General features: G+C 60.6%; 3 protein-coding genes across 31 annotated transcripts in view; 1 reads left to right on the top strand and 2 right to left on the bottom strand.

Moving 5' to 3' along the window:
- Nucleotides 1–1113: 1113 nt before the first annotated feature.
- Nucleotides 1114–12166, bottom strand: TMEM184A (transmembrane protein 184A). 11 transcript variants are annotated; one of them, XM_033426739.2, is made up of 9 exons: nt 12008–12160; nt 7863–8151; nt 5158–5323; nt 4559–4649; nt 4377–4452; nt 4182–4273; nt 3266–3435; nt 2597–2794; nt 1114–1883 (listed from the first exon to the last, which is right to left on the bottom strand). In XM_033426739.2, exons 2-9 carry the CDS (start codon nt 8070–8072, stop codon nt 1624–1626), a joined length of 1263 nt encoding a protein of 420 aa, XP_033282630.1. In that variant the 5' UTR covers nt 8073–8151; nt 12008–12160; the 3' UTR covers nt 1114–1623. The 11 variants fall into 11 exon arrangements, with proteins under 11 accessions (XP_033282630.1, XP_049555938.1, XP_033282629.1 ...); XM_049699981.1 differs by having other exon boundaries at nt 7863–9138; nt 12008–12151; XM_033426738.2 differs by lacking the exon at nt 12008–12160 and adding an exon at nt 8703–8981.
- Nucleotides 12167–16449: 4283 nt separating this feature from the next.
- Nucleotides 16450–26530, bottom strand: part of PSMG3 (proteasome assembly chaperone 3) — a 348811-nt gene continuing 338730 nt past the window's right edge. Inside the window, exons 1-3 of one of the 4 annotated variants that reach the window (XM_049699987.1) lie at nt 18385–18403; nt 17501–17738; nt 16450–16944 (exon numbers count right to left, since the gene is read on the bottom strand). In XM_049699987.1, coding sequence (XP_049555944.1) covers nt 16792–16944; nt 17501–17716 — 369 coding nt within the window. In that variant the 5' untranslated portion in view covers nt 17717–17738; nt 18385–18403 and the 3' untranslated portion in view covers nt 16450–16791. The other 3 variants (XM_049699986.1, XM_004268982.4, XM_049699988.1) reach the window with 3 other exon arrangements.
- Nucleotides 18488–26530, top strand: part of ELFN1 (extracellular leucine rich repeat and fibronectin type III domain containing 1) — a 133107-nt gene continuing 125064 nt past the window's right edge. For 9 of the 16 annotated variants that reach the window (XM_049699955.1, XM_049699957.1, XM_049699962.1 and 6 more), the window contains exons 1-3: nt 18492–19040; nt 22234–22308; nt 24936–25001. The gene's annotated coding sequence lies outside the window, so the exon portion shown is untranslated. Of the gene's footprint in view, nt 19041–22233; nt 22309–24935; nt 25002–26530 lie in introns of all 16 variants that reach the window. The other 7 variants (XM_049699970.1, XM_049699968.1, XM_049699963.1 and 4 more) reach the window with 5 other exon arrangements.

The raw sequence follows: 26530 nt of genomic DNA, 5'->3' as shown, positions 1-26530 counted from the left end.
AGGCGGCCCTGGCCCACATGCCCTCTGGGTACACAGCCTTGGGCAACTCAGGCCCCAGAGCAGGGCCCCTCCAGACGGGGGCCCTGGGGCAGCACGGCCTCCCCTGGCTTACCGCAGGGCCTCTGCCCCGCAGCCTCCAGAAAACCTCCCTCATGGTCAGCGGGTCTCTGGGGGCCCCGTGGCCACTCGCAAACCAGCTGTCCTACGTGGGGGCCCGAGCTGGGCCTGCCAGCCGCAGAGGGCGCGGTAAGGCAGATGGGGGGCCTCCCAGCTGGCGGCAGGGAGGAGGCCGGCCTATCTTATCAGGCAGCCGGGCTGGGCCCTGGGAGAGGCCGCTGGCCTTGAGTCCCGTGCCCCAGGCCCAGGGACCAGGGGGACAGGGGTGACCCCACTCTGCCCTGGAAACCGTACGCTGGTTCCTGCCCTGCTCAGTCTCTCTGAGACCCTCGGTGCCTTTCCCTCTCTCCCTGGGTGACGTGGGAGCCGGCGGCCGGGAGGTGTGGGAGGTCGTGGCTGGGTGGTGCCCAGGCCTTCCTGCCGCAGCGCTGCCAGCTCTGCACGCCTGCCCGCGGGCGCACCACCCCGACACCTTTCCCTGGCTCCCGCCTCACCCCACTGAGCGCCCCAGACACACTGACGGACCAAGGCTCACAACCCGCTGCCGCCCCCTCCCCACGCGGGGCCCGACGGCCAGGGCCCACCCTCACTCCCCGTCCTGTTCCGCCTCCTGGGCCCCAGGCTCCCGGGCACCAGCCCCCTCCTCAGGCGGGGCCCGACGTCCAGGGCCCACCCTCACTCCCCGTCCTGTTCCGCCTCCTGGGCCCCAGGCTCCCGGGCACCAGCCCCCTCCTCGAGCAGGGCTGGCACAGGGCCTTGAACTGGGGAAGCCAAGGCTCCGGACCGCACAGCCGTGCGCACGGCGGGGCAGGCCATCCCGGCTCTAGTCTGAGCTCGTTGCCTGCCTGCTCTGAGCTGCTACTGTGGCCCGCAGCCCCAGAGTGGACGGGGGCCCTCCCTGCTGCACCCAGACTTCGCACGATGGGTCTCATCTGTCCGCCTCACTGTGGTCCATTCATTAGAGCACTGACCCTGCAGGAACACAGGCCACTAGAGTCACTAGAAAACCCAGGCTGTTTATGCATAAATAAGTGTAGTTCACCGGGAAGCCGGAGCCCTCCACCCGTGGCCCCAGCCCCTCCCAGACGCCCAGCAGCCACACCGGCCCTTCCTCCACGGGGCCACCCCGCCTCCTGCACTCAGTGTGGAGCCCTCCTGCCTGTAAGGCCCGCAGCTCCGGGCTGCCCAGCCCTGCCCGGGAGCTGTCCATCCAGGGAGGCCACCCGAACCGATGGCCAGGTGAGCCCGGCAGGTCCCTGGGCTTGTCAGGTAGGCTCAGGTGCCCTCTTCTGAGGCCGAGGGCCCACCAGGCGATGGTGCGGCCCCGGGGCGCCTGGCAGGGCTACCAAGCGACCTGCTCCACTGGCCAGAGGTGGGATGGGCAGTGGGCTCCACGGGCCTAGCAGGAGGCTCCTAGGAGAGGCCTGACCTTTGGCAAGACGGTCGGTGGGTGAGGGGCCCTGTCCTTTCCCAGCGGCCTGGAGGCGGCTGCTGACCCCGGGGCCCCTACAGCTCCTCCGTGGGGATCAGCATCCTCTTCTCCATGTTGCGGCTCTTCCTGCCCCTGCTGGAGCCAACATCTATGCCAGGGTGGGTGCTGGGCAAGGGGTCCCTGCCCTGGCCGGGTCCCGGGGCCTCGTGTGTGGCCTGCTGCGTGTACTGCTGGTAGGCGGGCGAGAAGTTGTGGATGGCGTCCTGCACGATGTCCTGCGGGCTCACGGTCTCCTTGAGGCCGCTGGAGATGCTCTGCATGGGCGCCGTGGGGGCTGGCGACAGGCAGCGGGTGGGCTGGGGTGCTCCCTGCACCCCATCATCTTCCCCCGTGCACCCGGACCCCAGGACCTGACCCTGTTCCCCACCAGCCTTGGGGCTGCCCGGGCCAGGGCTCCTGCATCTCCAGGCCCTGGCTTCGGCCAGCAGAGGGTGACTCCTAGGACCCCAGAATCCCAGCCCAACTTCTCCACCCTAGCCCAGCACTGGGGCCGTCCCAGCCCAGACCCCCTGCCAGAGGTGGCAGAGAGAGACCGCCGTGAGCTGGCCCCCATCCTCTCTCCGCCCTGGTGTGAACCCTTCACACCCTCGGCCACTCCAGGCTGAGCGGTGCAGGCTCAGGCCACCCCTACCCAAACGGGCCATTCTTTAGGGACACCAGCACCAGCCAGCCTTGGCCTCTCTGGTCAGGCTGGTCCAGGCACCTGGGTATGGTTGCCGGAGCCCCCAGGCTCAGGCGCTGCGCCAACCCCCTATCACCGAGGGCCCCTTGGGGGCCCAAACATCAGGTCCAGCCCATCTCACTCAGAGTTCAGCCCGCCTGCCCGCCGGCCTGCCTGGGCTCTTCCCCTGGACCACGTGCCGGTGAGGCGCCTGTCTGGAGCTTGGGTCCTCCGTGGGGCCATCTCCCTGCCCATCAAGTCGACATTCCCAGGGCCCGTGGGCAAGACGGGGGACAGAGACATGGCGCTGGCGGGGCCCCGGCTACCTGGCGAGCGCTCCTTCTTCTCCGAGTACACCTGGCAGGTGAAGGCGTAGCGCAGGGCGATGGAGGCAAAGAGCATCTCGATGCAGATAATGAGGTTCTGGTAGCCGGCGGCTACCGTGCCGGCCCGCACACTGCTCCCATCGATGATCTGGGCCTCAGGGATGACCCCACACCGCTCCAGGATGGCCAGAAGCATCCCTGGGGGACGGTGATGGCCACTCAGGTGCCTGCCCCGGACAGGAGACTGGACTGCAGCCACCCCCAGCCGGGAGTCCCCCTGAGGCCGGCCTCATGGGCTTGGCGGCGGTCTGCAGGGTCTGAGGTCCAGAGGGGCTGGGAGCCTCCAAAGCCGGGGCCTTGGCACAGCGGACGTCCAAGAACTCCCCGAGCGCCTGTCCTGACCTCTCCCTGGCCCCACCCCTCACCGTCCCCTGAGAAGTGGGGTCTGGCGGTGCGCAGAGCCTGGCCAAGGGCCCGCTGAGGACAAGGCTCCATCGCCCCCCGCATGGCCTCTTCCCCACACATTGGGCCAGACCTGCCAGGTGGGGAGCCCACCATCTCCCCGTGCCGGGGGCTTGGTGGCCTCCCACTGAGAGGGCCGCCTGCTGAGCCGGCTACAGCTGGGGCATCTCTCTGGGCTCCAGCCCCTGCCTCAGGAGCCCCACCCACCCTGCCAGAAAGAGAGGAAGATGACAGCCTTGATGGTGAGGAACTTGAGGACGGGCTCAAAGGGCCGCAGGAGCTCCCTGGTGGCGAAGTAGAAGAGGAACAGGGCGTAGAGGGCCAGGCTCACGGAGGCGTTGTAGATGAGGGTGACGTAGAGGTAACCGCTGTGGATGCTGGGGGCCAGAGCCGGGGCCGGTGGTGAGGGTGGGCCCGCAGCCCCATGCCCTCCTCACCCTGCCAGCTGCGCCATTGGCCCGGGCCCCCAGCCTGGGCACCGGCAGTGGCTCAGACCTGGACCCTCCCTCCAGGGCCTGCAGATGGCACCCTAGGGGAGCGGCAGAGGAGCTGGTTGCAGGGAGTCGTCTCCAGGTCCTGCCTCCTTCCAGGCAGGAGCCCTGCTGCCCCTCCCCTCTCTACCCTCCCAGGCACGGGAACGGCCCCCACGTCGTGGACCCACCATTGTGCGTGGGCGCTTCGTGTGCATGTCAGCTGTATGAGCATGTGCACATGCTCATTGTGTGTTCCCATGTGAGAGCACGTGTGTCTGCACATGTGCATGTGTGTGAGGGTGCGTGCGCGTGCGCGTGAGGAGTTCGTGTGGACCCAGGGCAGGGGCACGGGCCAGCGCAGAGCTTGGCTCTCTGGGCCCGAGCGCCCTTAAACCCACGCTCGCCCTCCAGTGGCCCTGCTGTGGGGTAGCGCCGGGGAAGGAGCCCATCGCTGCCTGGTCCGCGAAGCCCCGGAGTCCCCAGGGCATGTGTGTGACAAGGGTCTGTTTGCCACGGCCTTGCCCCCGGCCCTTTCCCAGGAGGAGGAGGGGGAGGGGATTTGGCCCCTGCTGAGCCCTGCCTACCTCCCCTGTGCCCCCCAGGCCGGGCCCGCCCACCCCCTCCCTGCCCGCGCGCCAGCCTGGCCTCACTTGAAGTCCCCGTCGTGGTATTTGCCGAACGCCTGCAGGATGATGGTGACCAAGGCCATGATGGGCTTCACAATGCAGAACTGCAGTGTGGCCTGCGGGTGGGGGAGGAGAGTGAGGGGGCGGGGGAGGGGCCGAGGGCCCCAGCAGGGCGGTCAGGGGCGGTCAGGGGGCGGCTGGGAAGGGCCGGGCACTCACCTGCTTACAGAAGCGCAGGAACCCGATGGAGTAGGACATGCCCCGAAGGCAGCAGGTGCCGTAGAAGCAGCTGGGCCTGGGGTGAGGGAGTCCCTGAGGTGTGTCCGAGGACACACCCCAGACTGGCCTGGCTGCCCACCCTGGGCGTGGGGGTGCCCGGCGGGCTCTGGGGAGATGCTCACCGGATGGGTTTTCCCCGAATCTCAGCCATGATGCCACTCTCACCCCCCAGGTACTGGAAACAGAGGCTCAGGAAGCTGTAAATGACAAAGGCTGCAGGACAGGGGTGTCGGCAGTGAGCCCGGGCGGTCCACGAGGGCACCCGGCCTGCACGAAGGCTCCCGGGCCGCTCAGAACTCCTTGGCGCCCATTGCCCAGAAGACAGCTGGGGTTCAGCTCGCGCAGCAGGACCCACTCCTCACGGGGGCTCCCGGCCGGGTTCTGGGACCACATGCCATCCCTGGCGGGGGTGGGGCCTGCAGCAGTCACGGCAGCTCTGACGCCCCCCACCCCATCTAGGGCCCGTTCCATTCCACCCCCAGGCTCTGGGCAGGCCCAGCTGCAGTCTCGCCCCCCGCTTGGGAGCCTGGGAGTCTTGTATCGTGAGCACCACTAATCCCGACTGTCCTGCAGGGGCCTCGCTAAGCCAGACTCAGGCCTGGAGGGTGGGGTGCCCCGGGGCAGGCGGGGGGAGTGCAGGCGCCTGGGAGCCCCTCACTCGGCTCCGCCTGCCAGCCCAGCTTGGGGCCGCTCTGGGGCCCGGGGAGCTAGCTGTGCTCACCTTCGTAGCAATCCCGCACGGAGTCAAAGTAGACGTAGTGCTGGTGGCCCCCCAGGAGGAGAAGGCTGAGCCAGGAGTCGAAGGCGTAGATGGGGACGATGAAGAGCAGGCGGATGATGTAGCGCTGCTCGTCGGGGACGGTGTAGGAGCGCAGGTGCAGGTAGATCTGGGGGGGCAAGGCAGGCCTGGGGACACGGCCCCCCGCCGCCACGCGGGAGGAAGCAAGGCGGACCTCCCTGGGCCCTGCCCTTAGCGGACTCTGCGCTGGGAACGTGCATTCACTCACGTGCCCATTCATTCATTCATTCAACGAGCATTTCCCCGGGGGCGGGGGATGGGCGGCAGTCACGGCCCCCTCGTGGGCATGACTGGTCTGGGGAGCAGTTTGGCATTTTGACACGGAGGCATTCAAAGGGCTGATACCCTTGGACCCCTTCTAGGGATTTATCCCACAGAACAGATTTATTCAGAAACAAAAGTAGGATTTGCGTTCAAGGACGTTCACGGTAGGGATGCACACGAGGCTGAGCGCGGCGGTGGGGCCCGTGACCGAGATGCAGCCGCGCAGAGGGCTGCCCTGCAGCCCCGAGTCGCCAGCGTGGGGAGACGCTCCGACAGAACGCAATCGGTCACATCAGGATGACAACCTGAGCAGGACCCAGGTGTGTGAAAAAGCAGGGTAAAAATGAAGGGAAAGACATCGCTGGACAAAAGGAAAAGATGGGTGGTTCTCATGTTCTTCTGTATACCTTCTTAGATGGTCCACATTTTCTACGAGGACAAAAAAAACAGTGACAGGGTCTTTGGAAGGAAGAGGCCCCGGGGAGCCAGGCAAACAGGTAGCTGGCTGTAGTCCCAAGCAACTCTGGGAGGCTTCCCGGAAGAGGTGCCATGAGAGGAGGTGGAGAGAGGGCAGGCAGAGGGCAGGCTGTGTGCAGAGACCCAGCTTCTCAGGGCCCAGCACAGGGAGTGGCGGGGGCAGCCTGGCGTCAGTCAGGCTCCTTATCAGCCACTCCCTCCCCGGCTGGTGCGGCGGGAGGGCACGGCCTGAGCGGCTATCAGGAGATGGACTTCTGCTCCTGGGCTGGCACTGCCTGGCTGAGGGCCTTGGCAAGCCGCTGTTCTCTCTGTCCTTGGTTCCCCGTCTTTAAAGTGAGGGTCCAGTCTCTCTGTCCCATTGAGCTCTGGATGGGTGGGGAGGGTGGGACTCCTCCATGGGAGTGCGGGTGGGGGCGGGGAGGAGGGTGGGCCCTGGGAAGTACCACCCATGGGGTCTCCATCAGCACTGTCCAGGCCGTGGGGCCCCAGGACGCTGGGCTCCAAACACACGTGCCCAGCTGGCACCCAGGATTACAAAAGGTCAGGGCAGGAGACAGAGGACCAAGCCAAGGCCCAGACTGTGGCTGGAACTGGCCCGGACCCAGGGCGTTGGGTGCCCATCCCCCTTACTGCTCCTTGTCCCACAAATCACAGCCGACACCAGACCTAAAGCCATTCTGCCACCAGGGAGGAAGGCATGGCTTCCCTGCAGAGGCAAATGCACCACCCTCCTGTCCGGTCTACCTGTCCAGATGCTCCAGGGCAGCTTGGTAAGACTCAGGGCAAATGCTGCCTCCTCCAGGAAGGCCTCCCAGATGGCCCCAACCTCTTCCGGCTGCTCTCAGCTGCACCCGGCCCACTAATACATTTGCCGTGTCCCCCTTATATTCTGGTTATTTGAGGCCACACCTGGACACGCACCACACAGCAGGCAGCTCTCACTGAGAGGGTACCGCCCTGCCTCGGAGGCCTCTGGCCACCTGCTTCCCTGCCAGCCAGTCTCCTGGCTCACCCCTCCAACCCAGTCCCTATGACAATGCCAGCCAAGTCATGCCAGCAGCTCTGCTCTCAGCTCCCCGCAACGACAGCCTCCCCTGGCTCCAGCACCCCCGGGCTGAAAGCCAAACTCCCACATGATGCCGGAGGCCCCTCCTACAGGTCCCGGGTGCCTCCAGCCCAGGCAGCCCTCTCCCTCCCAGCTCTGCTCGTGTCTCTCTGGCGCAGTCCTGGACTCCCGAGACCCTCTGCTGCCTGAGATGCTCGGGACCCCTCTGCCCAGCCCTGCACTCGGGCGCCACCTCCTGTCACCCGCCCCCTGGCTCTCGCTGCCAGGCCTGGCACCGCTGCATCTCCCCAGCTCTGGGCCCCTCCAGCCAAGCTCTGACCCTGCTTCCACCCCCAGAGCCTGGTCTCACTCCTTACAGAGCCACGTCCCAGCCTCACCAGCTTTCCCGGGGATGCCGCACCTCTGGAGGGGAAGGACCTTTCTGCTCCGGGCTACGTGAGCCTAGGAAAGACCCCGGCCTCTCCCAGCCTCAGTCTTCTCATCCGTGAAAGGGGACAGTACTGCTGACCTCAGTGACCAGGCTGAGGGGCCGACGAAATGCCCCGGGGGAAGGGCCCGGCACCTGGCTGGAGCTCTTCCCTCTGCCTGGAAGAGGCCGCCCACCTTCGGGCCCAGATCTCTCCCTCCCCTGCCCCCTCCCCTGGCCCGATGCTGCCTCCGCGAGCCCCTGGGCGCTGCCCCTCTGGCCCGAAGGCCTCCGAGGTCTGCACCCAGGCCATTGCGCTCGTGGACCCACAGCCCCAGTAGGGCCGGCCAGGGCCAGGCTGAGCTGTGGCTCACGGAGAGTGGTTCCCAAGGGAGCGCGCAGGGGAGGGCTCACCTGGTGGCCGGTGAGCACCAGGGCGGTCCACACAAAGACGCCCGAGATGCCACGGGCCAGCGCCGTGGTGAGGAAGAGCTGGGAGGTGCCCTGGGAGCTGTTCCCCACGCGGTCCACCTGCAGCCCGGTGGGCACGGCCAGCGGGGGGCTGGACTGCGGCCCGGTTGCCCACATCAGGGGGTCTCCCAGGAGCCCTGAGGCATTAGTCATCTGCAGAGGCGAGGGAGGACACAGACGGGGGAGGAGGGAGGGCGAAGGTGCCCGCAGACGCCGGAAGCAGCCCCAGTGCCTGTGGGGGGAGAGAGTGGGCAGGGACGGCGAGGCTGTGCTGAGCGGGCATGCTGGGCTCGGCCACCGTCCCTCCCGGGGGAGTTCCGGTCCGACCCTCCTGCCCTCTTGCCTGGGCTCTGGGCAGCCCTCTGTGTGCAGAGACCCAGGTCCAAGGCCCGGGCCTGGGCGCCCTCTTCCCTGGGGTCAGCCACCTGGGTGCAGACACCAGCTGCCTGTCTGTGTCCCGGGGCGATCGGTCCCCACCTCTGGTGTCCCGGGCTTGTGGGGAGCCTGCTTTTCAGGGGCCAAAGACATCTGAGAAAGTCGGGGGGCCCCTGGTGCCCTGCCTACCAGGGGTGGAGTCTGGGAAGCAGGCCAGACGGGGTGGGGAGGCGCCCTGCACCCACAGGGCCTGCCCGAGCGTCTGGTGCCCAGCTCGGCCAGGGCCCCCGGCCACCCCAAGCCCGCTTGCTAGCCCTGGGCGCCCTGTTCCTCAGCTGCTCGTAACCCACCGGGGTGCCGGGCGCCTCCCCCCTCCCTCCAGACCTGGTCACAGGGTCCGGCACCTACCTCTCAGGCAGGAAGCTCCTGGGCCAGTCCTGGGAGGCCCGGCCTCCAGGGAAGCCTGGCTGGTCATTTGTGTGGCCACATGGCCCCCACGGGCGGCCCCCGCGGGGCTGGGACCAGGCTGCCTTCCGGAGGCTGGGCCAGGCCTGGGGACAGGCAGCCGGCACTCCACTCCCGGCGGCCCACCCGAGCCTCCAAGCCTCTGGCTGCGGGGAGGTGCTGGGCAGAGGGGAGGAGTGGAGGGCTGTCCCCTCCCCCTTTGACACTCTATCCCTCCCCCGGCTGTTTGCTCAAGGCAGCTGGCTCCCAGGAACCCGCCTGCGCCAGGTGCCCTCACCTGCCTGCGCCAGAAGGCCAGGCAGCTGCTGCCCGGGCCTGAGCTGGGGGAGGGGTCTGTGTGCGTAATGGGTACGGGCTTCCAGCTGGGGTGATGAAAGTTCTGGAAGGAAACAGAGGTGGCATGACATCGAGGATATATTAAGTGCCCCTCTGAAATGGGTAAATTTATTATGAGAATTTCCCCTCGGTTAGAAAGGCCCCTGGCCCCAGGAGGTGCATTGGAAGCATTTCTGGTTTTCTCTGCCAGGGGGTGGGGGGAGGGGAGGAGGGGGTGTGGCTGAGTCACAGACAGGCCACTGGGCCTGCCCTGTGGTCAGCCCTGGGCCAGTGGGAAGGGCTCACCCCCCTGGGCCCTTGGAGGCGCCGGCAGGGTGGGGGGCCTCAGCCGTCTACCACCCTGGGGACTAAGTGCCCACACGGTCCCATCCTTGGTGCCGCCTGACCCTCCCTGCGGCCCTGGATCATGGGGTCAAGGGGTGGGAGTCAGGGACTCCCACGTGTCCAGGGTCCCACAGGTACAGGAGGGTCCAGGGGGAGGCTGCCAGCCCCTCGGACACACCACCCCGTTCCCCCACCCCTCCGCCCACACTGCCCCCCAGACTCGCCCTGAGGCCCCCATCCTGACTCAGGTAGAGCCCGGGACCTGGCCCGGCTCCCCTCACGGCCTCCTCCGGTGCCGACTCTCCTCCTGCCGTCTCGGGTGTCACCTCCTCCCTCTCTTCACCTCTTCAACTTCCACAGGCGCGTCGGGAACCCCGCGCCTTGCCCAGCCCACGCCCTGGACACTGGTGTCCCGCGTGGGCTCCCACTTGGCCGGGCAGGGCTGGCCGGCGTGGTCTGGCCCTTCTCCAGCGGACATGAGTTCCTGCGAGCCCCGCGCCCGCCCCCGAGCCCCGCGTGCCCATGGCGCCCGGACCTGTGGCGCTGTCCGCTCGGCGGCATTTTATAAACCTGGGCTCCCCTTCCTTCTCTGGCTTCCTGACCCGGTCGCTCCAGAGGCAGCCCCTGCTCTCTGGCCACCTGGGCACGCCCCTTCGCCTCGCTGGGCCTCTGCTTTCTCGTCAGCAAAGGTGAGTTTAGGGTCCGCCAGCCCCTGCCTGGGGTATGGCATGCAGGTCCCTGCAATCCCTGGAGACCTGGGACAGCACCCCCTTGCCTTCCCCCTAGCCCCAGACCCCAGACCCCGAGCAGGGCCACATGCCAGGCGCAGCCGGGAGCCACAGGGCCCCGGGGTGGGTAAGGCGTGCTTCACCGGCTTAGAGGGCACGACTGACACGGGTACCGGGTCTGGGGGAGCAAGGGACTTGGCGCCCCGGTCCCAGGAGGGGCCGGGGAGAGGCTGACCCTGCGGCCTCCCATGGGGCTCTCTGGCCGAACGAGGCCCCACCCCTGGCGGCTGCTCTCACAGGCAGCAGCCACTCGGGAGAGGCGGCCTAGCCGGCCTGGCCTGATTTCCCTGCCTGGGGCTGGACGCTGACCAAGCCTCTCGCAGGACAGACCTGCCGCCCAGACGCGGGCGGCTGACGCCTCTGACCGCTGTTTACCGTGACCAGGTGACTGGGCCCTGGGCAGCTCCCGGCTCAGCTGTGGGGTGGCCGAGGAGCCTCGGGCCAGTCACAGACCTCAACACCCCGCTCCCCACGCCTGCCCTTCACCCCAGGGACCTAATGGCCTCATTGTGGCACCGAACCTCCTTCCAGGCTCCCCCGCTGTGCCAGCCCCCCTTCTAGGCCGGCCTGCCATTTCCGGTGGCACACGGCTCTCTCCCACAGGGGACAGGCTCTCCCCTCCTGCCTTCCCTGAGCCAGGCCCTTCCAGCTCTGAGCTGCGCACTCTGGGCTCCAGAGACAGGGCTGGAGGACAGGGTGGTGGGAGGCGTCCTGACACGCCCCCTTCCCCAGGCCGGCCCACCAAGGAGTGGCAGATGGGATTTGGCCCTGGGCTTTGGTGGTGGCCCACACAATGGCCACTGACTCAGCTAATGCCACCACAGCCTGGGCCGGGGCGACTGCAGAGGCCCCCAGCACACCTCTGCAGCCTGGGGACCCCGGAGCCACTCCGCCCCTTTCTCTGGGCCTCAGGGGCCGGGGGGCTGAGGGTCCTTCCAGCACTAGTCTGGGGGCAATTTGGGAAGCTGTGCCTCCCCGTGTCCAAGGTGCTGGCCCCTCTGGGCAGGGCACTGGGCCCCCAAAGCCGGGCAGGAGCAGGGCCCTGGGTCCGACACGAGGGCTGGGACCCTGGCCTGGCCTCTCACCGTGTCTGTGACTTAGGGCCAACCGTGGGCCTCTCTGAGCGTCAGTTTCCGCGGGTGACGGCCGGCCGTGTGCAGCAGGTCAGCCCTGGTAAGAGCGGGGACTCGGGAGGCTTTGCCCACTCCTCTCACAGGCTGCTGGCGCTGGGGGCTGGGCGCGGGGTCCCGCCAGCCTCGGGCACTTGGGTGGTCTCCCTCTACTTCTGGGCTGCCGGGCCGACCAGCCCTGCCCTGCAGCCCAGCGGGACCCACCTGGGGCCTCGGAGGCTTCTCTCTTCACCCCGTAGGCCTCCCGTCCTCTGTCCTGCCCATGCCAGGCCGAGCCCCTCCCCAGGCCTGTTGCCTTGGTCCCCAGGGAGAGCCTGTGACTGCCCAGGGCCTGTCTGTACCTGCCCGCTGCCCCAGAGCGAGCTGCCCCAGCCCTGGGGGCACCCTTCCATGAGGACCTGGGGCAGGGGTGCCGACCTGGGCCTGGCCCGGCTGGGCTGGCCTGAGACCCTTTCTGGTCACCAGGTAGCATCCTGGGGCCTGGCAGGCGGCACGGCCTCTGGGGTAGAGATGGTGTGGGGACGGAGCAGCTGTGAGTCTCAGAATTTCAGGGTGTGGGCGCTTCTCTCCAGGGGTGCACGGGGCCCCAGGCTGGACACCACACCTCTCTCATGGCTGTGCGTGCACACACACACACGTGTACACACAGGCACACACACGCACAGCTCACCTCCCTGGTGGCTCCCTTGGCCATCTGGCCAGACCCCAGGTCTGTCGCAGGTCTCCAGGCCTGAGGGGGCGACCAGGGTTGTCCGGCCCCGCCACCGGGCCTCCAGGTCTCTGCCGTCCCTCCTCACAGCAGCCTGGGTCAGTCTGATACGATTGCTACTGGCAAAGCGCTGGCCTTGCCCCAGACCCAGAAAACCCCTCCCTGCCGCCCGCCCCACCCGCACTGCCAGGCCGGCCCTACCTGCCCAGGTAGCCCGGCCACACCCTCCACCATGCCCTGCCCAGATTCGGGACCAGCCGTCCCTCCCCCCACTGTCCAGCTGGCTGTCGAGTCTCCGACACCCAGGCGTGCATCTTTCCTGGACCACTGACCGGGTGTAGCTCTGGCTGCTTCATCTCCCTGGCCCATCTGTGTAGGTGGGGGCTCCCACGCCCACTTCAGAGGTGCAACGAGGGTTACACAGGGTGATGCAGCATCCGCCGCGCGTGGAGCTGGGATGTCCACCCCCCACCCGCCCCGCTCACGCTGCTCCGTTTTCCTTCCTCTGGTCCCTTCGCCCCTTGATGCCCCACATTGGGGAGGGCCCTCCTGCCTGTTCGCTCCCCCACCTCCCCCGTGCTCCAGCGCCCCCCGTCTTCCCACAGTCCTTCTGGAATTTACGAGTCCCCACACAAGACCGGGGCTCCCCTCTGCTTCTGGCTGTGATTGCGGGGCCTCGACGACAATGCCCATGCCTGCTCTGAATTCGTTCTGATCCATCCGGCCGGCACTCTCGTCAGCTACCCGGCACCCGCTCCTGACGTCCGATTTCACTGCAAGGCGCTAAACAAAACAGCCCACGCCAGTTTATCCAGCTGGGCCCCGCGGTCACTGCCTTATTCCGCGGGTTATTTGTCATAATTGGTTCAGGTGGATCCAGGGCTCTGTCAAACCCTGGATAAGCTGCTCAGACTGGTAACCATGGGCAGCCGCCCTCCTGGCCTCTCTTGACCGCCGAGGGTACCCACTGGCCCGCCCCTGACTCTGAACTGTAGCCACAGGCCCATGTCCACTTAGGAAAAGGGAGCTAGAGGGAAGGGAACTTGGGGTTCTCTACTTGTAGCTCAGCAGGAAACCGTGTCGGGTGAATCATACCGTGTTGGTCCAAGGGCACGGCCTTGAAAAAGGGAAACTCATCCACCAGTCCATGCCGCAGGGGCTGGCAAATCAGCCCCACGTTCACTATTTACGTTTGGCCATAAATTGCTGGAAGTTGTAATTACAGTTTGATCGCTGGGCAAGCACCATATGCAGCCTTTCCATCTAGAGGAATAACGATTCCCACAAAGCCGACGGCTCTGCTTGCGGAACCTGCGGCTTTCTCGGCCTCTTTACTGGAGAATGTATCTCTCCTCCTGAATTACAGCACCTGGGAGCAGAGCAACGCGGAAAGCAAAGGGCCAAATGCCTTTTCGTACGAGTCGCATGTCTTGATTTGTAAGGCAGAGCAGAGCAGTGAGGCACTGGCTTCAGTGACGGAAGCCTTTGGGCTCAGCCCGTATTCTGTAATAGCTACCAGACAGCCTCGGGCAGCTGTGAGTAAGTGCTCCTCGGGAAGGCGCTGGGGACCCTGGTTTCAATTATACGTCAGTTGCCCCACCATGTTCCGGGCGGGCAACCGTGGGACTGTGCAAATGACAGGGGCTCAGGTGTGTTTGCATCCTGGGGCCACCACTGATCACCTGGGGGTCTGGGTGACCCGCCCTGTCCTGCTGAACCTCAACTTTCTCCACGGCCTACCTGCCTCTTAAGGGCAGTCATGAGGACTAGATGGCGTGTGCACTGCCAAGGCCTGGCTCGCAGGAGGCCCCCGCACGGAGGCTGAATCAGAGCCAGGCAGAAGCACCGAGGCAAGTCTGCCTTCAGTGTGGACAAGGCGGTTGGCCCACGCCTCAGAGAGAAAGGGGTCCAAAAATGAGTGTCAGCGAGGGCCCGGGTGACGGGTGACCAGCGTGGACTCCAGGCTCTCCGCCCACGTGAAATCCCAGACCCGCTGCTCGGTGGCAGCCACGCCTCAGTTTCCTCATCTGACATGTAGATGAGAGCAGCAGCCTCGCGGGGTCGTCGTGAGGATTAAATGCGTTACCACGACTGCATGAAGGGCTGACCCCAGACCTCACCAACAGGCAGCGTGGGCCAGTCCTGTCGTTGTGCACTTAGGGGCCAAATCAGAAAACTACAGCTGCGAATATGAACTTAGCCCCAAGCTGGAGCCCGGCCCACGGTTCAGGTTCCCCGCTGGTCAAGCGAGAGAAGCATGTTTCCACGGACAGACACATCTGATTGTTAGATGAGGGGTGTGCCTAATTACAGGCTGATTCTGAGCGAGGAGGCTCCTGGCTGGTTGTGCTGCAGTGTCATCGGACGGTGCCCTGCCCTTGCCCCCGGCCCAGGTGCCGGTTCTCCAGGGGTTGCCTGCCCACTGGACCTGCTGACGCCCCGCACATCTCCTTTACTCCAGTGCCTGTGTCCCCACACCTGCTATGAACTGTGTCGCCTTTGGGGTCCTCACACGTGGATGGACAGGGCCTTCCCTTCTTCTCCAGTTGGTCAGCTGCTTTCTGGCTTTTAAAACTAGTGTCCGTCCAGGCCCTCCCAGTGCAGACGCCAGGTGGGATCTTCTCAGGAGAGACTGGACTGAGAGCAAGCAGGGAGGGAGGTGCAAGGCTGTGGAGACGTCACACTGCAGTCCCTGAGCCGGATTTGGCCACCAAGGAGCCCTGTGTCTCCCGGGGTGGGTCTGCCTGTTTCCCTCGGTCGGGCGTCGGGCCCTGGGCCCCTCAGGCTCCCCGCACAGGAGCCCGCAAGGTGCCGAGCCTGCTCGGGCATCAGCGCCCACTCTGGGAAGTCTGGCGGATCCCCCATGCGACTCCCTGGCCCTTCTGATGCTGAGGCCGCCTGGTCACCGCGTGAGCCTGGTGTGCACCTGTGGATTTACCCGACTGTCCCCAGAGGGGACGTGAGCTCTGCAGGCTGATGGTCCCCCCCGGGAGGCTGCTGAAGGAATGAGCCCTTGAAGACAGCTTTCCTCCGTCCCACCTTCAACAAACTCACTAAGTTCTTTTCAAGTTGGACCAGCAGTGCAGCCTCTCCCATCACCTGTCCTCCGCAGGGGTTTCTAAAATCAGACTCAGGGGCTTCCCTGGTGGCGCAGTGGTTGAGAGTCCGCCTGCCGATGCAGGGGACGCGGGTTCGTGCCCCGGTCCGGGAAGATCCCACATGCTGCGGAGCAGCTGGGCCCGTGAGCCATGGGAGAGGCCACAACAGTGAGAGGCCTGCGTACTGCAAAATAAATAAATAAATAAATAAAATCAGACTCAGGATTCCAGAGGCTTTTGGTTCCAAGAAAACCAAATTAAAACATCCCTTTCTGATCTCATAAACGCTCGGATCCACCCCCGGTGTTCCCCGGAAGGGCATCCTGGCTGCCCACTCCGTTTCAGGATCTCCGCTGGTCTCTGCTTCCAGACCCCGGCTCTCACCTCAACTCTCCTGCTGCCCCTCTTCTCTCACGAGACTAAGAGTCAAACGGCACAAAGACTTACCGGTCTGGTCTCTAGTACGACCAGTGACTCAGGTCACCACATCTGGAGGGATGAGGGAGCCCAGGTGGGTCCCAGGCCTGGGCACCTACAGGCCGTCTTCTGTGGCAGACACGCTGTCCTGAAGGCAAGCCTCGCCTCGCGCTTCCACCAACCCTTGGGGTATCTCCAAAGGGCAAACCCAGCCTGACTTGGAAGCCTTCAGTAGCTCCTCGCAGCTCAGGATCAAGTCCCAAGGGCTCAGCAAACACAGAAGGCCCTGGCCACCTGTCCCCAGCCCTCGGGCTTCACGTTCAGCCGGCCCCCAACACCCTACAACCTGTGCTTCTCCCGCCCCCGGCCTTTGCTAGAAACACCCTCCTCCCGCGTCAGGATGCCCTTGCTACAGAGCCTACCCTGGGCAGCGGGGCACTGCCTGGTCTGCCCCACGCGGGCCCTCCCCGGCTGACCCTGTGCCCGTGGGGTGACGCACATCTGCCCCCAGACTTCAAGGACGTGGCTCCGGAGGCTAGGGTACCAGCACACAGTGAGAACTCGAGCAGCGTCTGTGGAACGGAAGGCTCAGAGAAGTCACGGGCAGAGGGGCAGGATGAGAGTGCGAGCAAAGCCGGATGCCGGGAGCCGAGCGTTCACCCAACAGGTTCTCTTCCCCACAGTGAACATACTGTGTGCCTGAAGGGTTCTCTTCCCCGCTGTGGTTCACTACAGTGAACGTACACTGTCCTGAAGGGTTCTCTTCCCCGCTGTGGCTCACTACAGTGAACGTACTCTGTGTGCCTGAAGGGTTCTCTGCCCCGCTGTGGTTCACCACAGTGAACGTACACGTGTGCCTGAAGTTTGGTAGCGTTGTTAAGGACAGTGTTTTGGGATACGCATTTATTTTTAATAAAAAAAAATTTCCCCCAACAATTCGTCTGTACACTGAGGGCCATGACTCGTTCCGCCAATTCTCAAACATGTGCAACTGTATGGACCCAGGGAGGACCGCTTACAACGCCCCAGGACACATTCCACGTCCTCCCTCCACAGGTGACGTCAGCCCCCAAACCAAAGTCGGCCTGAGACGTGCATGTTTCTTCCAGCTTCAAGGACCAAAACCACATAAAGGCACTCCTTCTGACTGAGGGAGGGTCTTCAAATCCTTGAGAGGGCGTCTGAGTTGCCACGTGGCCCTGCTGGACAGCAGGGGTGGTTACTCCGCGGTCACCACACCTGGCATGTCCGGATCTCCTCTTTCAAGGCCGTCACCCCCTCCATGCTCTTGTCCTTTACGGCTAGGGCGAGAAGGACTGCTCTGTTTCCAGCTTCCTGAGACACAAACGCCACCAGATTCTTTGCGAAGACATGGATGAGAGGCTGGTGAAGGCAAGGAGAGACCACTTTAACTGCCAGAAACCTGTTTTCTTCTTAATGCCTTCACCGAGTACCCCTGAGGGACCCAGAAGGGCTTCCCACACCACCATTAAAGCACCACCCGGTAAGTCCAGCGCAACAGCGATTCAGATTCAACAAGACTCTCCAGACACTCCAGTCATAAACACACTGCTAAGGAGCATCATAGATCTGTCTCCTCAGTGCTTTCTGGCTCCTGTCTCTTCCGGCTATTTTTACTCTGGAAGGACCCATGTGGGTCTGCAGAGGGAAACCCTGTCAAATGTCACAGGCGATCTTTCCTGAGCGGAGTAGGCACTCACCACCATAACGTGCTATGACAGGGTCAGAATGAGGGGAGGCCTACGTTACAGAATCAACTCGTCCGGGAACAGCAGCCCCCAAGGGCAGGCGGGTGCCCTCAAGTGCACGGAGGCTGCGGAAAATGCTGTCTTGGGCTGGAGGCAGGTCTCGCCTACCAGATGCTCCACATCCGTACAGACAAATTACAGGCACGGGGAGCCCTTCCCAACCACTTTACCTCGTCCTGCCCGAGAAGGACTTTAGTGGTCAGCACGGGCTTGCCGACGTCACTGGTCACATTGCTGGGTTCCAGGGAGACCAGGGTACCCATCTTCCCGAACTGGGTCACCACCACCAGGATGTGAGTGCTGAAGGCTGTACAGACCACCTGGGTGGGGACCCCACACACCACTGCAGTCTTCTCTTTCGATATCACCAATGGCTTACCTTCCATAGCTGGGACTGCTCGATGGCGCCTTCAGTTTACGTTAAAAAGATAGAAAAAAAAAAAGAGTCAATCGATCAATGGCAGGTAACCTTGAGGCTCCAAGAATAAGCAATATTGGGCATTAAAACAGAAACACAAGTAGGCCCATTCAAAAGCCTGTGCCTCTTCATCCATACAGGCTTCATTCGCCCGGAACTTTCTGGATCCCTTAACTAGACACATACGTATAAACAGACAGGCGAGATGTCAAAATACACTTTCGCCTCAGGAGGCAGGTGAGAACTCCCCTTCCCCACGCGTCGGCCCCCGCCGTCCTGCATCACTGTGACCCCCACCGCATCCCAACGGCTCTCATTTGAGTCTTGGGGGCCTCAGTCGTGCCATCGCGCGGGGGTGGGGGTGGGGGGAGTAAGCGCCGCAGGTGCAGAAACCCGGCGGAGCGGGTGGCGGCGCCCGCGTCACCCCTCTAGTCCGCACACTGAGGTTTCGTTTTCTGCGTTTGGGGGAACCATCGGCCCCATGGGAGAAGCAGCACCCCCCCCCCCCCACCAAGGCGGAGGGCAGAGGGCGGCTAGAGCCGCCCGGGGCCCGTGGGGACGCCCACCCCCTCCTCCCCCGTCCGGCCCTGCCAGATACCCAGCAGCCCCGCCGCCCGCCACGCAGCCCGCGCTCACCGCGCCACGCCCGGAAGTGACGCACGTGGGCAATGTGGGCCCGCCCCCCGGCAAACCCCGCCCTTCGAGCCGCAGGCCTGCGCGCTCGCTCCGCCGCCCCCCCGGAAGTGCAGCCTCAGGGCTTCCGGTCCCGCCGGCGGCTTCCGGTCCCATCGGCGGCTTTCGGGCCCTGGGCAGCGGGCTTCGGTGCTGCTGGGCAGGGACGGGCTCGGCGCCGTGTCAGCGGGAAGGACCTGCACCGCCCCCCCCCAACCTGCAGGCCTCGGCTCCTCGGTTCCAGGCCCTCAGTCGAGGGGCCTGGGGCTTCTCCAGAAGGGGGTCCTCGGGCCTTCCTGCCGGGGACCCTGCAGCTCTTTGGTTGGGGAACCTCAGGAATGGAGTCTCGGGCCCCTTGGCCGTGGGCTCCAGGACGCTCACAGAAGCACAGGGAGCTGAGAGAGAAAAGCAGGGCCGGAGGGCAGTTAAAGCGCTGAAACATTCCACTCAGGACCGTTGCCATAGGGCACAAGAGACCTCAGTCATCCCCGAATACCGTGTGGACTGAAAAAACAATGCACCACCTAAAAGTTGAGAGTTACGTTTTATTCGGTGGACAAGACTGAGGACTTAAGCCCGGGACACAGCATCTCAGATAACTCAGGGACTGTTCCGAAGAGGTAAGGGAGGATCCAGGGTACTTAGGGGCTTTGACAACAAACACCGGGTAGTCGGAACGTCAGAAGATACTGTGCATTACAGAAAACCAGACACTTCGAGTTAAGGAATTTAGTGCTTTTCTGTGTATGGGAAGATGCCAGAGTCTGGGCTCACTGAGATCATTCCTTTGATGTGCACCTCAGCTGTCTGGGGCCAGTATCCTTTGCTTTCCACCCTGAGGAGTCCCCTCAGGGTGCAACGTCCGTGGGCTGTGACGGGATGGCTTGTAGTTTGCAACATCCTTTGTTTACTGTTATGGCAGGTGACATTTTTCACTTAAAACCGCAGGGGCCGGTGGGAATTTACAGCCAAGGAGCAGCGTTAGTTAGGTCAGTGGGTGGGAAATTACTAAGAGGAAACATCAAGGGGTTGGGGGTTTCTAGCCAAGGAAACCTAGCAGGATTCTCGCTGAAGGTAGGCCTGGGCGGTATCAGACCACCTGGGGGTCGGTGGGGGATGAGGAACCGACTAGACCTGGGGGGGAGGGTATCAGATATGGAGGATGGCGGGGGCAGTTCTTGCTAAAATTGGAAAATGCAGAAGTCCAAAAAGGGGAGGCCTGGTTGAAAAAGAGTTTGGTGTAGGAGAGAATCTTTGTCAGCGTCATAACAAAGGCTTTTTAAGCACTCTAGGCAGTGCCAGGGGCTTCTGCCCTCGGAAGCCCATCTGGGATATCCTCCCATGTCCAAGGGCAAAATAAGAATAGCTGACATTTATTTGGCACTTAGTATGTGCCAGGCGTTGTTCTAAGTGCTTTCTTTTTTTTTTTTAATTTATTTATTTAATTTATTTATATTTGGGGCTGCGTTGGGTCTCCGTTGCTGCGCGCGGGCTTTCTCTAGTTGCGGTGAGCGGGGGCTACTCTTTGTTGCAGTGCGCGGGCTTCTCATTGCGGTGGCTTCTCGTTGCGGAGCACGGGCTCTAGACATGTGGGCTTCGGTAGTTGTGGCTCGCGGGCTCTAGAGCGCAGGCTCAGTAGTTGTGGCTCACGGGTTCTAGAGCGCAGGCTCAGTAGTTGTGGTGCATGGGCTTAGTTGCTCCACGGCATGTGGGATCTTCCCGGACCAGGGCTCAAACCTGTGTCCCCTGCACTGGCAGGCGGATTCTTAACCACTGCGCCACCAGGGAAGCCCCTAAGTGCTTTCTCTATGGTAACTCATTTAACCTTAACATCCCCATTAAGTAGAGTTGTTATTATCCCGGTTTTATAGACAAGATGTTCAGGTTCAAAGAACTTGCCCAAGGTCACAAAGCTGATAAGGGCTGGATCTGGGCTTCGGACCTTTTACCCTTAATTACTGGTCTCTCAACGCAGCTCCGGGTAAAGGGGAAGACGAGGGACAGTGCTGCCCTGTAGCAGGATGATTTCTGGTTCCTCCCAGGGATTCAGAGAGCCCCCCAGCCCCCCGCATATCTTCCCTTTCTCCACACTGGAAGTGGTATTGGCAGGGTGGGGAGTCTTGCCTGATACTGCAGTAATTTGAGCCTTGAGACTCTTCCTGAGGGGATGAACACCCTTCAAAACCGCACACTCAGAAGGCTTTCTCTCCGGCTCCCTGACAGGCCTGTCAGGGCACATTCTACCCCACCCCCAGCCTGGTCTGTCCATATCACTTAACCCCTTAGGAAGCTTTGGGACCCCTCATGTCCTTACCGCCTTTTCTCATGATGTAATTAAGTCAAGTGAAGCATGTTCATTCCACAATGATTTCTGGTGGCCTAAAAGAAAAAGGCAAGTCTACAAAACATTATCAAAATAGACATAAAAATCAAGAGGAAACTTGTTTTTTGAGCTTTCTTGCAGCCAGTGCACAGTGGGAAAGGTTATGAGTTTCGTGGTTCCAATACTCAAAAAGGAAGAAACATATCAATTTCTCAGGAGAGTCTAATTTTTTGTTGGTTCTAAATTTAAACACACATCCACCCCCCCCACACCCCGAAAGCCAATTGCCAATGTATTGCCATGTGAAACCTCTAAAAGGTTCATTTACTTTTATTCACCAATTCATGCATTCTCTCTCTGTAGGCAGATTGGTACAAGAAATCTGACCCTCCCCACACCAAAAACAAAAACAAAAAAAACCCTAAGTCTGAAATAAGTTCATCACTTTTATAAAAGAGATGTTGGAAGAACAAAGTGGATGATGTTTTGATGACACTGGCTGTTTTTTGGTCTAGATCTTCGATAAAGACTAAGTTTGGAGGAAACGAGGTGCGAAGGCTGTCCTCGGGTGAGGTGGTGGCAGTCCGGGGAGGAGGCTTCTTGGTGGCCTAAGTGGATGTGTGGGCAGAGCTTACACACTTACAGTAGTGGAGCAGGTGCTCACTGCCTGCCACTGACCATTCTCCAGTGCAAGATGGAAATCAGGCTGGAAAGGAAGGTCCCTTAAGCGAATTCACTTAAAATGGGAATCAAATAGTAATGATGTCAATGGTGGGGCAAAAGATTTTGAGAATTTATCGTGAGAAAGGAAAAACGGGGGGAATATCTTGCATTTGTCTTGTATTCAAGGAAACTTAGGTTCTGAATGCAATTATAAGTTAATTTGTAGAACTGACAAGGAATTAATCAAGTGTTGATTTGGCAGGCTCATAATTTTTCCAACAAATTGTGTGATGGCTCTCCACATTCTCCTTCACATCGTGTGATTTTCTCAGGTGCGTTATGAAGAAAGAGGATCAGTTGCGCTAAAATATGCAAGAGCGCCTTCCACTTCCCCAAGAGCCTCTCTCTGATATTCGAGTCACTTCTTGTGGGAGCAGCAGCCTGTCATTACCTTGTCACATTCGTGGTCCTCAGCTGCACGGCCAGGCCCTCCCACCCTTGCCAGTTGCTTTGGGCTAGATCTGAACATCCCTCAGTATTATTCCATTTATGGACTTTCTGAAATCTTGCATCTTCCATAAGATTTACAATTCGACTTGATTTGTACTTCCACAGCCTCACAACATGATTCCCAGGCCTTTCAGTGTTGGGGGTGTGTGTGTGTGTGTGTGTGTGTGTGTGTGTGTGTGTGAGAGAGAGAGAGAGAGAGCGAGAGAGAGAGTCTGGAGCTATACAGGGAGGGGTGTTGGAGTGGAGCCCAGTTATGTAAATGGTCAATTCATTCGTGAAACTCTCTGTGCTATGAGAATATCTGTTTTCCCCTGCAGCCTTCTGACTGCAGGTACCCAGGTAGCCAAAACTTGGACCAAAAGGACCTCCTGGGTAGCACAGTCTCGGAATGGGTAAGGCTTTGCCGGGGTTTGCCTGAGTCTCGTAGAGGCAACATCCTTCTAAGTTTTTATGAGACACGGTAATAGGTGGAACCACTTTATTTTTTAAATTTAAAATAATTTTTTAGCCGCGCCTTGAGGCTTGCGGGATCTTAGTTCCCCAACCAGGGCCTGAACCTTGGGCCTGAACCCAGGGCCACGGCAGTGAAAGCACCGAGTCCTAACCACTGGACTGCCAGGGAAGTCCCAGAACCACTTTATTTATATAAATTAATAATCACCGTCACTTCTCTTGGCCGGTATTTTAAGAGGCGCTGGGTAGCAGTTGTCGGGGATTACATTTGTGATGCAGGCCTGAGACACAGCCATCAGATATTTTTGACATTTAGATTATAGATATTTTGGAATGAGTGAGGGAAGCTGTATCCGTACGATTTTTTCAAGTGTTGGTGACAGACACAGATGTGAAACTGTCTTCTGCCCCAAAAGGAGCACAGATGGGCTTTTCTGTGGGCTGAAAAGACCCAGAGAGTCGCGTGATGTCTTTCTCCGCCTCCTAGCTGTGCGGGCGTGTGGGCCCTACTCTCACACGGGCTGTCCCCCGTGCTGCGGTAGAATCAACAGCCTCCACACCGCAGGAGCTGTCCCTTCCCCATATACCCAGTGACAGTCCCAGGATTGAATCTCCCTAGACCAACCTGGGTCGCGTGCCTGTCCTTGAACCAATCACTGTTTAAAAAAAAAGTTACTGTTGGGAATTCCCTGGCCGTCCAGTGGCTAGGACTCGTCGCTTTCACTGCTGTGCGTTCAGTCGCTGGTCGGAGAACTAAGGTCCTGCAAGCCGTGCAATGCGGCCAAAAAAAGAAAAAAGTTAATGTAAAAGCAACTTCCCATGCATCTGGGAGTTTAAAAAATAATTCTAAATAATGTATGTCAAAGAAGAAATCGTAAGTGGAAAGTACCAAATATTTAGACCTCCCCACTGGAAACCATTCGTCTACTTTCTGTTCCTACGGCTTTGCCTGTCCTGGGCATTTCCTATAAACGGGCTCACCCTCTGTGGCCTTTCATTTCGGCTTCTCTCCCTCAGCCTTCGAGGTTCATCTATGTTGTGGCCTGTGTCAGTGCTTCGTTCCTTTTGGAGAAACCCATTCTTGCTTGTTCAGTAATGGGGAGGATTAAATGACATCCCATTTGCAAAAGGGCCTCGTTTAGGGCCTGGCACATACAGTGCGCTTGATAGAGTCTCCTTCCGTTCATGGGTTGTTGGAATCCACTGGCAGTGCCCCACGCACAGGCCCTCGTGTGATCAGTGGCCCCGGCCTCTCCACGCCCAGGCTTTTGCAAGGAGCAGAAAGACCAGGAGGGCGATGTAAACCCACCTGCCCAGTCCCCTAACCGTTAGGGCTGTGAGGTCCTTAATGCCACCATCCCGTCTCTGGAGAAAGGCTGTGATGATACCGAAGCTGGGTCTTTCTGTGACAGGACGTAAATTCCTAAGCCGGCACGAGAGCTGCAGAGGCAGCGAGGCCCAGCACGGCGACCGGGGTCAGCCTCAGGGCTGTCTGCAGATCTCCCTCAGCTCGGCAGCCCTGCGGCCAAGGGCAGAGAGTCTTGGTGCTTGTGGACCCTGGTTGCTACCCCCAGCCTCGCCACTGGCCTTCCTCTGCCCCCAGCGGGTGCGACCTGGTCTTGTGGCGCGGCTGCATGCCCAGCAGTCACCTGTGTGGCACAGTGTCTGTGCGCTCAGCGGTCGCAAAGACCTGTGACTAAGCAGCAGCACGGAAGTAAGACAGTTCTAACCAGGGAGCTCCGGGACACAGAAACGACCTTTTACTGCACCCAGTTATCTAGAAAAAGATAGTGAACAATTAATTTTTTATGAACCAGGTTTATCCAAGTTGAGGGAAGGGATAGGATATAAAGATTAAAGGCAACCCACTGAAAATCACATATATTTTATTACGGAAACAAACCCCTGAGACTACGTGAAATTCGAAATTTTCCCGAGGGAAATGAATGAATACCATTAAAACTGAGCCCAGTTTATAAGGGTCCAGGGAGCTGTTCACCCGGAAAGGGCATAAATCCTCTTCCCAGGGAGCATTTAAAGATATTTCTGAGAAGCCTGCTGCCCAGGGTCAGAAGTGAAAGCATCACTTTCCCGTGGAGGCCGGTGGTGCCCTGTGGGGCAGGCGCTCGCTTTGTGGCCTAGGGGTGCCCTGAGCTTTGGAGTTTTATGTCAGCAGGAGTATTTTTATTTAATGTCACATGGTCAACACAAAGAAAATGCTCTATTTTTGGACCTAATTCCAGCAGGGCACAGAATTGAGAGTTTAGCTTGTCACTTTGTTTTCTGCCGAACTTAGTCAAGCTCAAATATTACAATCTTTCTGTTCCTGGAGTGAGGCTTCCTGCCCTCGTTAGAAATATTGAAAACTGCCTTGTACCCACATCTTGCACTGTTTGTTTAGTTCTTTAATAAATGAAACCTTAATCCATGTGCAATTTCTGAAAGCCTTTCTTTCAATATTTTAAGAAGTTATTTCCCCTGATAAGAAGCCGTCTTGTTGCCCCATGTCAAGCCAAACGACAAAGCCTGCCAGGCTGGTTATTGTTCGTACTCTTTTCTTTTACAGGGAGAGGATGGAAAGCCAGCATGCGGCTTTGATAAACGCTTGCCCAATTGGATCGCATTCAAGTTGGTGTGTAAAGCAGTGGGTCCAGAGTGGTGGGTGGGGCTAGGGAGGGGGCAGGATGAAGTGGAAAGAAACCCAAGCCCTGCCCCCAGGCCCTGGCACTAACTTGCTGATGACCTTGGACAATTCCCTTCCCTGCTCCGGGCCTCTGTTTCCTCATCTGTAAAATGGGCAGATTGGCCGGGTGGCCTCCAGGTGCCTCTGATCCATTCCTCTGTGCTCCTGCCCTCTGATGGGGACAGGGCCCTGGGGGATGGACTGGAGTTGGTTTTGTCTGAGCAGGGAGGGAGCGGAGTGGGCTGGGAGGTCGGGGCGGGCCCGCCTTCCTGAGGGCCCATTCTGTGTCTGTGGGCTGGGCCCAGGGCCTGTACCACATGGAGGTTCTGAGAAGGTAGATTGGGCACAGCACATGGACTTTCTGACCAACAGAACTTTCCAGGAATGCCAGGGCCTTCCATGGGAGGTGGTGATCGCCCTCCCTGTGGAGGCGTTGGGACCAGGTGGTCATCGGGGCTAAGGACGGTACCAGGATGTCTGCGCTGGGGAGACTGGACTCGAAGTGTTTTTTGGTTTTTTTTAAATTTATTTATGTATTTATTTTTTTTTGGTGTTGGGTCTTCATTGCTGCACGTGGCCTTTCTCTGGTTGCAGCGAGCCAGGGCTACTCTTCGTTGTGGTGCGCGGGCTTCTCATTGCAGTGGCTTGTCTTTGTTGCGGAACACGGGCTCGAGGCACATGGGCTTCAGTAGTTGTAGCACACGGGCTCAGTAGTTGTGGCTCGCAAGCTCTAGAGTGCAGGCTCAGTAGTTGTGGCGCGTGGACTTATTTGCTCCGCGGCATGTGGGATCTTCCCGGACCAGGGCTCGAACCTGTGTCCCCTGCATTGGCAGGCAGATTCTTAACCACTGTGCCACCAGGGAAGCCCTGGACTCAAAGTGTTTTGAAGGCCTTTCCAAATCCCAGCATCTGCGGTTCTGTGTGTCGAGGTGAACTGATGACCACAGAAGATGTGGCTAAATCCCACTAGAGTGTCCCCAGCGAAACACACAGCTAAACTCAACAGGGTCCGGCCACACCAAGTGTGGCAGGAACTGGGAGCAACTGGAGCGTCGCTGCCTTGCTGCTGGGAGGGCCAGTCAGGGCAGGCACTGTGAAAAGCAGTTTAGCTGCTTCTCATAAAGGGGAATATACACCTACCATGTGACTCAGCAATCCCATTCCTGGGTATTTACCCAGGAGAAACGAAAATTATGTCCACACCAACAATTATGTTCATAGTGGCTTTCTTCATAGTGACCAAAAACGGAACACAACCCAAATGTTTCCAGCAGGTGAACGGGTAACAAACTGGGGTCCATCCACGTGATAGGTCATTACTCTGGGCACATGACAGTGTGGAGGGACCCCAAAACAGTGCAAGGAGGGAAGGAAGCCAAGCACAGAAGGCAGTGCGCTCCGCGAGTCCATTCATGTGACGTTCTGGAAGAGGCAGCATTATGGATCAGTGGTTGCAGAGTGGGGGTGAGGGGCAGGTT

This window comes from Orcinus orca, chromosome 16 (genome assembly GCF_937001465.1).
Source record: "Orcinus orca chromosome 16, mOrcOrc1.1, whole genome shotgun sequence".
Classification (NCBI taxonomy): Eukaryota; Metazoa; Chordata; class Mammalia; order Artiodactyla; family Delphinidae; genus Orcinus; species Orcinus orca.
The sequence above is the reverse complement of the archived record's forward strand: the minus strand, read 5'-3'. Positions and strand labels throughout refer to the sequence as shown.

What these genes read in the sequence shown, in the direction of transcription:
- TMEM184A (XM_033426739.2), bottom strand. Translation starts at nt 8,072, where the DNA reads ATGACTAATGCCTCAGGGCTCCTGGGAGACCCCCTGATGTGGGCAACC. An exon ending in TCCTGCGCTTCTGTAAGCAG is followed by an intron (nt 4,274 to 4,376) that starts GTGAGTGCCCGG and finishes CCCCACCCGCAG; the next exon opens with GCCACACTGCAGTTCTGCAT. An exon ending in TACCACGACGGGGACTTCAA is followed by an intron (nt 3,436 to 4,181) that starts GTGAGGCCAGGC and finishes TCTGGCCCCCAG; the next exon opens with CATCCACAGCGGTTACCTCT.